Source organism: Pseudopodoces humilis, chromosome 11 (assembly GCF_049639895.1).
Source record: "Pseudopodoces humilis isolate 2021_Gansu_Grassland_sample_001 chromosome 11, ASM4963989v1, whole genome shotgun sequence".
In the NCBI taxonomy this organism is placed as follows: domain Eukaryota; kingdom Metazoa; phylum Chordata; class Aves; order Passeriformes; family Paridae; genus Pseudopodoces; species Pseudopodoces humilis.
In genome coordinates, this window is record NC_142210.1 from 16,181,364 (window position 1) to 16,197,513 (window position 16,150).

Sequence of the window (16,150 nt, forward strand, 5' to 3'; positions counted from 1 at the left end):
CAGCGGAGGGTAGTGGCTGGTGAGTGTTTTGCATCTCCAGCAGACACAAGTCATGGTATGGTTTGAATTCCTGCTAAGTTCTCTGCCAAAACTCAGGGAGAAATGAATGGGTGAAAGAGTGCATTTGAGGGCTCAGCAGCCTCTCTGCAGGGACAATAACAACATGACAGTAGTAATTATACACTTTAAAAAAGCATCCCTTTCTTTCTGCAGGCAGTTGTGCAAAAGTCTTGGGCAGGCTGGAGAGATTGAGCCGGAATCAGAAGGGATCCTGACAGAGTATGGTGTGGATTTCTCTGACTTTTCCCCTGAAGTCCTGGAATGTCTTCCCCAGAACCTACCCTGGGTTATCTCACCTGGAGAGCTGGCCAAAAGAAGAGATTTAAGGTAACAACAAAAAGCATGGTCTTGATACTCCTTGGGTTGGTGCAGGGTTGTGCTGTTTTGTTTTGCTTTCATCACATTTTGTAAAGACACTGACTTTAATGTATGTACCATATTATACCTTACCTGTGCTAGAAAGCACAGAAAGAAACTAATTTTCAAAGTACTGCAAACCCAGTTATTTACTTGGAGAAGTATTTTGTGAGGCAGAGAGGCTTTTTCCTAAAAGAACTATTGAAAATTGAAAATTTGGTGTTCAGCAGCTAATCTGAAAGCTTTCTGTTTTTGTCTGGAATGTATTATGCATTTTAGTGATAGATTTATAGCAGAGATTTTCTGAATGCCTGGCAGATCAATGATCTGGGACGTTGTTACTCTTGAGATTTAAGACAGATAAAGACTGTCCACCTACCTCACATTAGCCATCCCTGCAATGTAGTGATGCTCCCAACCAACTTTCAGGAACTCCTCACCCTGTTGAGAGGCAGACATTGACATTGCTGGACCACCCAAAACTACTAGTGGATTTGGTACACTTCTAAGTGTCAGATTTTAGAGACATCCTTACTAGAAAAGATTTAAAGACCAAAGAAAAATTATTTATTTAGAACCTCACTTTGCAATAAAGGATGATGCGGGCAAACAGTAAATACATTATTAAGAAGACACAGTATGTTCCACTTCCAACCTTGCTTATGCTGGAGCATCCTGACTCAGTTGGCAGATTCATTGCTGTCTTGTGTAATGCTGAGGTGAAGCAGCCCTAGGAGGCTGATTCCTCTGGACACTGCACTGATACAAGCACCTGTATATATGCAGCAAGCTCCTCTTCCTCTTCATTTATCTGTGCTACTGGCATGGACATTAGCAATTTGAGCAGATAAGCTGAGAAACTGCAGCCATTTTTATTTCAAGGCTGAATATGTATTTGTATGTGTACCTGTACTCCAGGTGTTATTTTGGACCTAATTCTGCTCTGCAGCTTCCTTCCTGTTTTAGCTTTCTGGATTTCCACTGCCATACAGTGGAATAATTCAGCAGAGAATCACACTCCTGATTGACTAATGCTAGCACTCAGATACCAGATTCAGACTGCAGGGTTCAGGTAGCATTAAAAAAAATGTAGATACTGAATGCTGATGTTCAGATGTCACTTGAAAGTGCTTATTTTTATATTCTTGACTGCAGTTCAGTAGCCTTCTCTGTTTCTTCTGACCGAGTTCTTTTAAGCAAATAAAGAGCTTGACTTGTCTCCAGTCAGACAGTCAGTTTTGGAAATAAATTCCAAGTGCATTTCTTGCTTTTATTCTGAGTTATTACACTGGGACTTATCAAGGTGATAACAGTTTTGCGGTTAAGCTATTTAAATCCCTCTCTGCCCCTTCCTGACCACAGTGCGCACTACAAAGTAGATTTCCTTTTGATCCTCTCAAATATAAACATTTAACAGTCAAAATTTTTAAGACAATTATTTGAGCTTAATTTGCTAATCCTTTTAATGTCAACTGCCACACTGCTGACTAACCAGTCTGTGGTCTAAACACATATGGAGGTAACATGAGACTTCTAGTTATGGAAAACAAAATACAGGTGAGTCTTCCTTGTTGTTTCCTCACAGAAGGGGGTTTGTCTACCTAGAAAAAAAGATGAGTTTTATTAGTAAATGCAGTGTGAATTGAAGGGGGAGGTGGTGTCAGGCAGTTGGAGACCTGGCTGGCATCTCTAATGGATGAGACCAGAAGACCTTGATACTGTTTTTGGCAAGTCCCAAGTCTTGGCCTCAGCTTGTTATTAAATATCAGCTTTCATATTGTCAGCAACAAGTGTGCTGTGACCTGCACTGTCCTACAAAGGGCCAGTACACACGGCCCAGGATTGCATCCATAGGAATACACCTGGACCTGGGTGTCTGTTCTGGGTGCACATCTGAGTTATGCCTTGTTTTGCAGGGCATCTCACACATCTGCCTCTGTGAGTGCCCATCTTTGCTCTACTTTGTGCATGGTGGTCTGTCAGGCTTCCCAGATTACTGTACAGTAGTCTGAGAGTATGATATAAATTAATTACAGTGAAATAAAACCTCATCTTTTCCCCTAAAACAGCCATGTTAACACTTGTAAATAGCTCATCCTAAATCAGTTTACACATTGCTTGCTCGACTAGAGTAAAAACATGTTAGAGTTTAGCTTAAAGTACTTTCACCTCTAGAAAATCCTCTGCAGTTCTGTAACACGGGGCTGTAAAATTTCTAGCATCATGTATAAAAGTTGTGAGATTTGGAACTGAGACCCAAAAAATGTCTTGTATTTTTGTGTGTTTCCTCTTCCTGGGATAACTTTTCCTTGTTTCCTTTTGTCTTGGGAAATGACCCTCTCCTCCTCAAAAGGTGATTTATGTGCTCTGCTGACCAGTGTCTGAGGTGTGGTCTGGGAGTCAGAGTATGGACCATGGAGAGAGGGGCTCTGCACCAGAGGTGTTTGTGAGTGTGGTTATAGATGGAAGTGAGACAATGTGTTTCACCAAGCTGCTGAGGCTGGGCAAGAGGGAAAGACATTTTATCCATGCCATCTTGTAAATGTGTTCTTGATCTTCCTGCCAGTCTTTCAGTTTTACAGGAAGCCTATTCTTGCCATGCATATTCTATTTGGATAGCAACTGTGATCTCACCTACACAGCCTGTGTAGAATTGCTTCCAAGAGATTTTTTTTTTCCCTCATTTCTCCAGTAATAGCTGACAAACAAAGGTTTACATAATATTTCAATATTACTTAAGGCAGAAAAGTTCCAAACCTTGTGGATGGCTTTGAAATGATTTAGCTGGCTTAACACTCTGCTTTGCCACTTTTGCATGGTTTTATCATGACATCTGTTTCTCACCTGCATGGGTTTATTTATAAAATTAGACAAGTATTTCACAGGCATTCCCAGCTTACTTGTTTCTAAAGAGCACCCAAAACTTCTAATGAAAATCGCTAGGCAAGTATTAGGTGTTGGCATTGCATCCTGCAGCTGCATTTTAAAGAGAGCATGAAGGTCCATGAAGTATCAGAATGTGTGGTTGAGGAAACTTCTCTTCCAGAAACTTTAAATATTATAATACAGATAGGACTGGAGTGCTCATTTTATTGTTCAGGTTGACTGGAATTGGTATTTTTTTCATTAGAAGTTTGAGAAGTTTGGTTTCTGCTTTTAGGGAAACATTGAAGGATTAATGTCATAGAGACAAATGTTTATGGGTGCCAATTTTCAACCACTTTCCTGTCTTTTCCAGTGTTACAACATGTAATTTTCATTTCCGTGTTTGCTTTGGGACAAAATGTGGCCCCCGAAGAAAAGAGGGGTGAGGGCAAAGAAGGAAATACAAATTTCAGAGGTGGGTTCGGGAGCTGGGGGCAGAGGAAGGAGGAGGCCATTTGAAGAGTTGTAGCCAGGAATCTAAGAAACCCAAAAGTTATTTTGAAGACTCATTCCAAATGTTTCTAATTTCATTCATATCTTTTTGTTTCCTTTACTGCTTAACTGGGACAAGAAAGTAAAGCCAGGAAAGTCCAATCATAGTGGGAAACAAAAACCTAAATATTGGAGAGAGAAAAAAGGCAGTTCTTTGCAAAGCAATTCTGCCTTTTGCTTGTCTCCCATTGTTGGTGTTACTGTGGAAAATGTATAACATCACTTTTTTGGAAAATGTTAGAACTTGTTCAAGTAGAGATGGTTTATATAGTCTAACATGGAAGAACTAGAGGATATCTATTTCTTTACCATTTGCCTAATAATAAGTGAGCCTGTTGACCTCCGCTGGACTATTACAAATGTGAAACTTGGCACTCAAAATTGCTTGCTCTAAATTTTCCAGTTGCTTTCTCTTTTTCCATTTGATGTCATCCTGCCAACTAGTGATTTTATTATTATAAACAGGACATTGTATTCACTTTTAAGAAGAAATATGAAGCTGAAGGTAAAATTACAAACTGCAGTTTCTCAGCTGGCAAAATACAAAACAATGAGCTAAAAATACTGAGCAGAGAAAGGGTGTTGTGGCAGGGAACTCTGAAATATCTACAAGATGGATGTGTTCTGAAGAGCAGAAACTGACTGACTTCAGCTGAGCAGGGCTAAACTCTGAAGAATCATCAGATTGTTCAGCTTGGAAGGCAGCTCTAGAGATCATCTACTCCAACCCCATTGTTCAAAGCAGGGTTAGCTGGAGCAGGCTGCTCAGGGCTGTGCCCATTTGGGGTTTGGATAGCTCTAAAGATGAAGATTCCATAACCCTCTGAGGAACATGTTCTGGGGCTCAGAAGAACGTGTCTTTTTTCCTTCAGACAGATTCTCCTGTGTTTTGTGCCCACTATCCCTTGTCCTGTTGGATACCACTGGAAATTGTCTTGCTATCTTCTTTACTCCCTGTATCAGGTGTATTTTCACATTGAAAAGATCTCCCTGCCTGAGCCTTCTCAAAGCTGAGCAGTCCCAGCTCTCAGCCTCTCCTTGTAGGTTGGATGCTCCGATTCCTTAATCGTCATCAAGGCGCTTCAGCAAGCTTGCAGCACTATGCTGATATCTCCCTGGTACTGGGGAGCCCAGAACTGGACACAGCACTCCAGTTGTGGTCTCACCAGTGCCAAGCAGAGGGGAAGGATTGAAGGAATGCATCCTTTGGCCTTCTGGCAACAGTCCTCCTAGTGCAGCCCAGGAGGCTCTTGGCCGCCTTTGTTACAGTGACATATTGTTGGTTCATGTTTAACTTGTCCATCAGGACATTTTTTTCTGCCAAGCCGCTTTCCAGCTGGTTCTCCCCCAGTCTGTACTGGTGCATGGGGTTGTTCCTCCCTGTGTGCAGGACTCTGTTTTTCCCTTTGAGCTTCATGAGATTCCCATCAGATGGTGTTTCTCTGCCAAGGTCCCTCTGAGTGGCGGTGTGGCCGGCTGTTCCACCCACAAGGCTAAAAGGGCAGCAGACAGGGGGGCCAGCCAGGATCCACTGCATTGGCAGGAGGCAGTCAATGCTCACTTGCTCCCCTTGCAGGGCAGAGTTACTGAACTTTGCTCTTGCAGGCAAATGAATGCAATGAAGCTTTCAGTTAAAATTTGCATCTTGGTATTTCAGCACAGGACCCCACATGCAACTGATCCAAGTTGTTGAAGGCCAAATTTGTAGTTTTGGCTGCCCCTTCAGAAATGTGGCATCCTTCCTTTGGCTGATGAGGGAAGAAGAGCAGAGGCGCTCTGCTGTGTCCTTCTGCCCACTGGAGAGGGAAGCTCTGTAGCACTGCTGGTACTGCACTGCGGCTCTACTTTCCATTTGTTTCTTTCTCAAGGAGTGTTACAGCTGGTAACAGGGATTAGCACTGTGTATAGTAAGGGTTTGACAGCGTGGTCATTGCTGCAGATGCCCAGGGAAATAACTGGCTGATAAAATTAGAAGTGATGGTAAAAATGGCAGCTTTGAGCTGTGCAAGGGGTGTTGGAGGAAAGCAGTCAGCCTCTGAAACAGATGTCTTTCCAAGGCAGGTGGACAACTTTAGTTAGGAATGAGTGCAGGGCAGATAAAACATCGTTAAACAGCTTGTTTCCTGGAGATTTTCCACTACAAAAAGCTAGTGTTAAGTAGAGCAAGTCTTACTCAGCTATAATAGGATATGTAAAAATGCTCTGGTTTCTGATGGAAACTGAAAAATTACTTGTTTAGCAAATGTATAAGCAACATTGCTTCAGAACTGACTGTTATCTTGGAGTGGAGTGGAGCCACAAAAAGGGCCAGATTGTGATCTCTGCTCTCTCACTGAGCTGCTCTGTGACTGATTAAATGTTCTCCATAGAGAGATACATCGGGTTAGATACATAGGTGACATACAAAGGATTACTCAGTGGTGTCTGAGCATATCAGATTCAGTTCCTCAATAATAGGATTGATTCCAGAACCTGTGATGGTGACTGTACCTGCTCTGGGTACTTCTGCTCTCCAGGCAGTATGGGTGACTGTACCATTCTTGGACTGATGAGGAGACCTCATGTTAGCTCCTTTCTCTGTCATTAGCTGAGTAAGTAAAACTCTTGAATAAATATACACAAGGTGCTGTTGCCACTGATGTGATTCAGCTCCTTGCTTCTGGTTGGCTTCTTTTGGTCCTCCTCTCTGTTTTTATAACATTTTGTACCACAGTATCGCTACAGCAATTATGGTGACCCTGTTTTGAACAGAATGATGCATGGTCTGTGCTCTCAGATGCTGTTACCAGTGCCTGGTGTACATAGACACAGGGCACCTTCACCTTTTTCCTAACTGGGAGGTGCATGTGATCATCAGAAGTGCAGCTTCAAGCAGAATTTGTGGTGTGTGCTTGAATAGGATTTTTGCTTTCTGGTCTCGTAAACCATCACACCTAACTTTGCTTTGTTAGAAATCTGTTTAGTTGGGGAAAACAGTAATAACTTTTGCACCTAGGTTGTTTTACATACAGCCTTGTTCTTGCCGGGATACTCATTTTATGGAGAGAAGTAGAAGGAAAGAAGATGAGGATAAAATCTTAAATAAGTCTGAGAGTGTCTCTGATTCTTACTGGAATCCAATGGATCACAAGGTGGGGTTTTGATGAGCAGAGAAAAGTGTCATATCCCCTCATGTTTATATGTGTTAAGTGGTGCAGTTCAGGTGTGCCAAATACTGCCTCTTGATATCACAGTGCTTTGCTGGTGCCCTGCTCTCACTACAGGTCAGATAGCACAGGGCGGAGAAGAGATGAAGTGCCCAAGTCCTGGTGTCAACACAGGTATCTGTTTCTGGTGCTGTAGCTGAAGAAACCCAGAACTACTCCAGCTGGTGAGGTGGTCTATCTCTGCTATGATATTTCAGAGCTCATCACTAGGACAAGCTGGCCATTACCAGGAGCAATATTTTCCTTGTGCTTCACTCTGATGGAGTGATCTGGAGCATGCTTTAACCTGTCCATCTGTCTCACTTTTTGGGTGATTGGATCTTTGTTACTAGGTTATTCTCAGATCACTCCATAAAAAAACCAAACAACCCATAAATCATAATATAGATGGCCCAAATGCAAATGTATGAGACATAGATGTCCTGGAGATATCACAGCATGGATTAGAAGTGGGACAGTCTGGAAGAGACTAGCAAAAATATTCTGGGAGATAAGGGATTGATTTACAAGGAAGGATTAACTGTTCAATGTGTATCTGCCAACACTGAAACTAGAAGTTTGTGAAAGATATAGTAGTTGATAGTTAAAAATACGTGGATCAGAATGAAAAAATGAGAATCATTTACGATGGCGGGAGGATAAAAAGGGGTGTTATAAGGACAAGTAAGGTAAAACAAAGAGGAAGCCTTTCCTGTCCAGCCCAAAATAGACTGTAGTGTAGACTGCTAAAGAAAGGACTGATAATTCCATCACTAAAGATGCTTGATACCATATAGGAGAAAGTCCTTTGCAGATGTACTGTCATGAACAGCCTGGCTCTGACCTATGGGGGCTGGATGACCTAATGTCTCTTCAATTTCTAGCCCTGTGCATCTATGATTAAAGTAGTTTATATAGTGCAAGTGCATTTTCAATTATACTTTGCTGTCTTGCGTGGGATAGTGGTGGTGCAGAGAACTCATTATATTTGTGGCACAATTACAGCATGACTTGTAGGAAATACTGCTGGTACTTGGCCTCCCAGAGACTCTGATCTCGTTTATGAATATATGTTGGCTTTTCAAACCATATAGGTATAAGACTGCAGTGCTCTTTTTTTCTGTCTTCCCCCTTACTTGGAGGCCATAAATATGGAGGAAATAATAGAAGAATAAATAGAGGGAATAATTGATTCTGGTTTGGCATTCCAGTGAGCAGTCTCTGGTGAAAATGTAAAAGTTTATTGTTGTAGATGTGTAATACACCAGGAGTCATTGTCAGCTGCTCTCTTGGACTGAGGTCTGTTTTCTGAACCAGGACAGGACATTACCTGAAACATAAACACAGAGAAATTAAAAAGAGTAGTGCTGGTTTGAAGTTGGGCTTTCAATGCATTTTGTGCTCTGCTGGGTTTTTTTGGGGTTTATAATGATCAGCGTTTGAAGGGATTAGTTTTTGCTTCCAATTATTTTATATTTTTAGTTCATTTTGAAATTTATGCACCATTCCAAAAGAGTTTTGTGATGTGTCAAGTGTCTTTGTCAGTCTGTTACAGGGCATTCAGAGTATCATCAGAGATTTGTCAGGGTACTTCTCTTGCAGGCATATTTTTAAAATATATTCCTTTTAAGAGGCTGTCTTGGAAGCAGTCACTCTTGGGTTTTAACTAAAATCTACCAGCATCAAGTGTGACAAATGTGGTAGACACTACAAGTAATAAATGTCTTTAGGAGTGAGTTGTTGAAGTCTCAAATGCTCAGGCACTGATTGGTCTCTGAAATTTCTCTTGAAGAAAGGGTACTTCATCCTGATTTGAGTGATGAATATTGGCAGAATTGGTCCTGTGCTTATTGGCACTTGGTAACAAACCTGCGCTGACACTGTGGTCGAGCTGGGTTTACTTGTGATTGAAGAACAAGATTGATTTTTGTGGTTGCCATAACAATTGGATTGTTGTGTAAAAAAATGTTAGTGGCATTCACTGGAGTGAGTTGACAGCTCTAGGATGCCCGTTCCCAAATTAAAACAACCGTTTCCAGCTCTGAGAAATGGTGTATGCTTAGCTTTTGCAAGATGGTGCTCAGCAGGGTCTTAGAAATGACCTGAAGAACTTAGACTCTAAAAGTGCCTCTGCTATGCTTAATTTTAAAATGCCAGCTTTGAACTGGAGTTAATAAGGGTAAACCAGGAGGCTGAGCTTTCACTCCCACCAGGCTATTGTATGTATTCACAAAGTGGAGAGAACAGCACAATCTAAGGAGTCCCTAGAAGAATGTAAATGCACTGCAAGTGTCTAGACATGCAGTCACTCGTACTGTAAATGTCTTAGCACTGACATACTCAAGTTTAAAGAAGGCTTGTGCTGCCGAAACTTTAATAAACAATGGTCATTCCTGACTCACCTCCAGCTGAAGCAGTCTGGACTTTGGAAATGGGCTGATGCTTCTGCAAAAGATTGGGCTTGGTGCTTCAGGAGTCTTTGGATGACTGGAGGGACTGTGGGCCATGACAACTGTGCCTGGGGCAGGGCAGGGTGTCAATGTGTAGCCTGGGCTGATTGAGTCTTAAATGCTGGAATTCACAGATAGCAGGTTTCAGCCACCTTCAAGCTTCTGGTGTGTTCTTTGTTCTCTTTTGTAGTTGTTTTGGATGTGTTGGTCTTTGTAAATGTCTAGAAAACATCACAGGAGAATGCTTTGGAAAGAAAGTTGCCTGTGGGAGGGGAGTCAGAATGGGGAGGTAAATAAGCTAATTAATTCCAGGTGCCTTAATTCCATCAGCTTCCTGAGACAGGGAAGTGGAGAGGGAGGTGCTGATCTCTTCCCCCTGGTGACTGGACATGTGGGAATGATTTAAAGCTGTGCCAGGGGAAGTTTAGACTGGATATTAGGAAGCATTTCTCTACTGAGAAGGTGGTCAAACACTGTAAGAGGTCTCCTAGAGAAGTGGGCAATGCCCCAACCCTGTCAGTGTTTAAGAGGCGTTTGGACAAAGCCCTTAACTACAAGATGCTTTAATTTGGACAGGCTGGACCAGATGATTGTTGTTGGTCCCTTCCAACTGAAATAGTTCTATTCCACTTCATTCACTTCCATTTCCTTCTATTCCAGCATGTGTATCTGGGTTTCCTGTTGGAAGACTTCCAGTAATTCCCTGCTCAGCACCTTCCTTAGGTGTTTTGATTTTCTTGCAAAGAATCTCTCTCTTTTCTCTCATGAGACTTGACAATCTAAACTCTGCCCACAGCCTCATTCCTGAGCAGTCCAAATTTAGACAAGTGGCAAAGCTGGGGCTTTCAGCCTGAGTGACTTGAGATGTGGTGGCTGCTGCCAGGACCAGGAGGAGTGGTGATCATGTATAGGAGCATGGACATGGTTTGGCTGCCAGCTGACTTGTGCTTGTGCTGCCTGGGGTGAAATTCCTCCATCCTCTGCTTTGCCTGGTTCCTGAATAGCTGGGTCATGCTTCACTTCTTTAGGCCTCGCCTGCCACAAAAGGCTGGTGAGGACAGCATCTTGCTTCATGAAGGGTTTCCTGATGCTCTAGTGGGTACATGCAGTTCTCTAGACTGATATTTCATGTTGTTAGCATTTATTAGTGGTGAAAATCTGGGCTCCATGTCTCCACTGGTGAGTTGACTCATCTATGTGCTGCTGCTTGGGAAGATCCTTGAGTTATACAGGAGGATCTGTAGGGTGCTGCTTTGTCTGCTGTGTACAAAACTGGCACTGCTCTCCAAGCAGCAAGAAAATTGCACTGTAGCACCCAAGCTTTGCCCAGCTGGGTGGTCTTGCCAGAAACCTTGCCTCTAATACAGCCCGAGCCCATGGCTTACCATTGCAATGCTTCATCCTGATGCAGGTAGCCTCTCTCTTGAGCAAAGAGTGAGCCCTGACCACTGGAATTTGTAATCGCCTGATGACGTAGGTGTTCATATTTTTTGGTTAAACTAAGTGATATGTTTAATTCTGAACAGTTTTACTGGCAAAAATAAATATATTGTACCGATCTTTGAGGCACCAGCTGTGCAGTTTTTTCTCTGCTCATTCTTGTGAATACCTTAGCCTAGATGTATACATAGATGTATGTATTTGCACAAAGGAAAACAAACTGCTGTTGCAGTCCTGTGATCTGTGAACATTTTAATTACCATGACGGTAATTCCAGCTCACCAATAAACTACTTATCTTACCTCTACTGCTGCACTAGCCATTTATTTTAGGTCCTGTTAAAGGTAAAAAGACTAACTGCTCTGCAAGACATGCTTGTCTGCTTTAATTAGTCTTCCTGAAGCTGCGCAAACAGCACCACACTTAATTAGCTTTCCTTAAATTAGGATTGATATACCAGCCTGTATAGGTTGACACTGTCTTTACTGTCTAATAAACTAAGTGCTCTATTCTGTAATTTTTTTCCCTCAGGTGGTTGATTTGCAAGATGCCAGACAGAGCCAGCTTTAGCAGGGCCCTTGTCACTGCCTTGGGGCTAGAGGTGTCTTGGCCAGTGCTGCTGGGGGCTGGCAGGCTCTGGGCAGTCTGGGTGGCTCCTGCTTTCCTGACTCTCGCTTGCAGGTCCATCATGGTCAGTTGTGAGTAGTTCTCCTGATCGTCCCACGTCTTGCAGGCATTGCCGTGCTCTAGTGCTCAAAGCCTCTGAAACAAGGGGAAGGGAGGAAAGATTTTGTTCTTCCATTGGCAGAAATTCCATGCCAAAGCAAGTTCACCTCTGCAAACCTGTGTTAGGCATCTGTTCTACATGAAGATGGTCCTGTAAAAAGTGGAAGCTGCCACACTGAAATTTTTTGGATTTCTTTTTGACCAGTGCTGGTCAAAAACAGATCAAAGTCCCGATGTAGTTGAAAGATTTTATATCTTTCAGTGTCACAGTCTCTTAATTTGTTTAGATGCATGCAAAGGATCAGAAACTAATGTGTATTTGGGGATTAAAGCAGCTTTGCTATCCAATCTGAAAGCCAGCATATTCCAAAAGATTTTCAAAGTCTCTGAAGGCAGTGCTTTTCTGATTTTTATGTGTTTGAAAATGTCAATTTAGTGTGCCTGGTGGAATTACATAGATGTTGCCAGCTGTCTGACACCAGCAGATACCACCCAGAGCATTTCAGTATGGAAGTGGTAGGTCTGCAGAGTTGGGGACACTGCTCTCACTGAAATAGCACCCATATAAAAAGACTAACTTTCTAATTCCATGTTCACTTGCTCCTTTAAGAATTCGCTGTAATTTTCTCCTCCCACCTCTCCTACCCCAGGAGTAATATCAGTGGTTATCCTGTAAGAAAAATAGCGTGTGTTTGCATTATTCATCTCTAGAAGGGAGTTGCCATCATGATATGAGTCTTTCTGTGACAAAGAGAAAAGAAGAAAAGCAGTGGTCTGATCTCTTCCATGGCAGCCTCAGCCTATACCATTGTGCTTGGGGATCTTTTAACTAGGGAGGGGCTGAACTTACTCTAAAAGTTAAGATAAAAGCAAAATAAACCAGCAAACTCATTACTGTACTGACCTCATTGCTCTTCAGCTCTGGTCCCACATTCCTCAGTGCTTGGGAGAACTCTGCCATAGTTCAGAGGTCTGGGAAGGAAACTGCTGTAGGACAGCCTGGGATGAGGAGAGGCCCAGAAGCAGGAGTTTGGGAAGTTGTATTTGTTGAATGCTTCAGGTTTTGTGTCTCACTGGTGCCAGACTCTGTCCTATTAAACGTGATGGCTCCTGAGTCAGATGCTTTGTTTGTCTCATCTGTGTGGCCCTAGACTGTATCTGTGGTCCAGCTTGGTGTGTTCCCAGTATTCTGCCACCCACTACTACAGGACAAATATATATGAGCCTTCCAGGGCAGGGCTGTGAATTCCAGGTGGCACCTGGGACAGCACATGCAAAAGGATGTTCAGCTTTTCCTGGGCACCAAGTTGATTTGTAAGATCTAATGAGTTGATTTGGAACTTGCCCTTTCTATAATTTTCACATTTTTTCCTACTGAACCTGCTTTTTCCTTTGGTCCATAATTGGTAGTGTAGGTAAAACAAAGGAGTCCTGCATCTCCTGGGTGTCTTTACTGGGACCAAAACTCTCACTCAATTTTGTCACATTCAGCTTGGTTTGTATCTCCGTGCCTCTGCTCTGTGCTAGCTGTGCACAAGGAGTGTCAGATGGTGTGACATCTACTCTTTGGCATGGGCATGAGGGTTATTTGTGTTCCGTTTAGCTTTGCAATTAGGAACAATCTATTTTTACTCTAGCTGCAAGGCATCTAGACTTTTTCCTGCTTGTTTCTTTGGAGTGAACTTGATGGGCTAAATTGTTTAGTTTTTGTGAGGGAATATCTGTAATGAAATGAAAGCTGCTAAGACCAAGCAGTTAAACCAAAAAGAAAAATGAAAAAATACCCAAGGAGATTCATTTGTCTAAACAGTTTTTTTTAAAAATAGATCAGATTTAGAATTCAGATTAGATTGCAAGATGTTTCAGCAGAATCTTCTGAAAACATGGTTGTTGTTGTTGTTGTCTGGATGTCTCTGATGGGCTCTCTGTTTTGATACCTTCTTCATGACTGGGAGATAAATTTTCCTTTTCTTTTTTTCTTTGAATAGGAAAGAATGCATTTTCACCATCGACCCATCAACTGCCAGAGATCTTGATGATGCTTTGTCCTGTAAACAACTCCCTGACGGTATGAGATATATTTTACAAAATACTCCTAATGTTTGTATTCAGCTGTTGACACACTTATATCTGTAATTTGTCCTGAAGTATTCTTTGCCAAATATAAGTAGAGTAATAAACTAGTCCTTCTGTTGTTTTAATTGCTTGTTTTTAGAAATCTTCGAGCAGACATCTTCAAGCTGCACTCAGTCTTGGTGTTAGAAAATGCAGAGCCACAGTGTTTTGCATAATCAGAGCTGTAATTTGATTTGAGCAGATCTCAGCTGTCTCCTGTCATTATGGCAGTTAAAGCTGAATAGCTAATACACCACTCCTGCAGGCTAAAGTCAAGTGGAACTTTGACCTTGTGTTTGCAGTCCATGGGTAAAGGAATCCAGTTTTTTGAAGGTCACTGGCTAAACTGTTTTTTGGTGTTTATGGGATACTGGGAATTGTCAGATGAGCACAGTGTGCCTTATAAGTTGTGTTTTTCTTCTCATTGCCTTTTGAGCTTTCTCTTCTGCCTTATTTGTACTTTTACTATGCCGTAAGCCAACAGAACAGAAAGTAAAGCTCCAGAAGCCAAATCTTGATGATTATGACCAAAGGAACTTCTCTCTCGTAAGCTTACTTTGCCATCCAAGCTGGGCTCATTTAGTTTGATAAGATCCACTAACAGGCTTGGTTAGAAATAGTGCATGATTAGATTAGCCTATCTACCCCTAATAATGAAGATAAAGGGTTTTTTTTTTTCAGTGTGTGTCTAGTTTTTCTTACTCTTGCTTATCATCACAATATGGTGACATCTAAGACATAATTTCCATTTTTTAAAGTTGATTTCATACTGAGCAATGTGGCCAATGAATTGTAATGTCATTTAGACCCAAGTACAGAGTACTATAACAGTGCTATAAAATGGATGAAAAAAGCAGAGGTGAAAGACAATTTGAGGCCAATAAAATTAATTGTACTGTACAATAGCAGTTTTGAGGCAAGATTAAGGAAAAACTGCCATTGTTTTCCACAGAAAATTGAAAGAGTCTTCTTGAGAGATCGTAAGCTGAGCTCTGTTCTCCCTCTTTCCAATTTGTTATCTGAATCACTGTGGGTTTATGACAGCATTGTGATCCCACAGGTCCTCAGATTGAAAGTGTTGAAACTCCAGCTTCTGAGCATTTACTGTTCACATACATGTGGGTTTTAGATGCTGCAGGAGCCATTCACTGAGCTGGTTTGTGGTGCATATGTCTGCATTGTTCTCTTACCTATAAGCCATTTGGAGAAAGTGTTCAAAGAAAATATCAGTGTGAACAAGAATTCTTCACTGGCAGAAAGCCAGCAAAGCCATTGCAGCGCTGCCATTCGTGCTTGGGGCTTGTGGGTGTATGTAGTGATGAGGGATGTGACCACCCTTAAGGTCTGCCTTGTCTTTCCAACTCCAGCAGAGGAGAAAAGAGGCAGGCAAGTGAATGCACTCACTGATGGCTGTCCTATCCCAAAAGCCTTTGGTTACCTCCATGGATCATTTTCCATGAACCATTTGCTGGGAGCCTGCTCACAGCAGCCCTTTATGTGCCAGATCTCTGACTTTTGGCTGGAGCCATGAGTTTCTTTCATGGGCTTGTTTTATCCTGTTCTCCCCTCAAGGAGAAGATGCTCTGAGCTGGAGCCTTCTTAAAAGTGATCTTATCCGTGCCTGTCCTGGGCATCATGTGCTCAGCCTCTCCTTTCAGCCTATGATCTGCTGTGAGCGTGCCCACACTCCACCACCACCTCAGCTTTTAGCTAAAGAAATCAAAATTCACTCTCTGGAAAGGCCAGTTTTATGCTGGTGAATCCCAGGGACCAGGTTTTAAATCAGTGTGGAAGGAACCACCATGGAAATACCTTTTCATTTATTTTGAAGTCTGTGGTATTTATTCTGAGGAGACCTGATGGCTCAGAAGGAAGTACAGGCAGGAAACCAGATCCTGATGGTCTTTGCTGCAGTTATGATCCATTCAAGAGGGAGCTGAGAGTGGAATGGGAGTGACTGCATCCTTCACACAGGCATGGTGGCTGGCTGGCCAGCTTAGCATGGGTCCCTGAGCAGGCAGAGGAAGGAAATCTCTGTGCATCAGTGTTAGTGAGAGATTCTGAGGCAGAGAGATCCGGACTGCAGCTGGAATCATCTCCCATAAGGCTCCTGATGTTATACAAGGAGATAGCTGCAGAGTCTTTGTAATGAAAATGAGTAATAACAGCAACTAGGAGCTGTACTGATGGACTCTCATCCTGTATCCTCTCAATGTGCTGCTGTTTTAGGCACAAACTTGATGCAGCATTTCATGGACCTTTTCCTCAGTCTACTGTGGCTTGGTATTGAAATGCTAGAACACAGAGGTTAAATTTTTAAAATATTTGCTGATCTGTAAAACTCAATTGCAACTTTATTTTGCAAGCCTCCTATAAGGAATATCTGTTTCACATGCAGTT

At 42.3% G+C, this 16,150-nt stretch overlaps 1 protein-coding gene across 2 annotated transcripts in view; it reads left to right on the forward strand.

Moving 5' to 3' along the window:
• DIS3L2 (DIS3 like 3'-5' exoribonuclease 2) overlaps window positions 1-16,150 on the forward strand; it is a 178,629-nt gene that overhangs the window by 77,409 nt on the left and 85,070 nt on the right. For both annotated transcript variants that reach the window (XM_014254371.2, XM_014254372.2), the window contains exons 10-11: window positions 214-387; window positions 13,624-13,703. In XM_014254371.2, coding sequence (XP_014109846.1) covers window positions 214-387; window positions 13,624-13,703 — 254 coding nt within the window. The remainder of the gene's footprint in view (window positions 1-213; window positions 388-13,623; window positions 13,704-16,150) is intronic.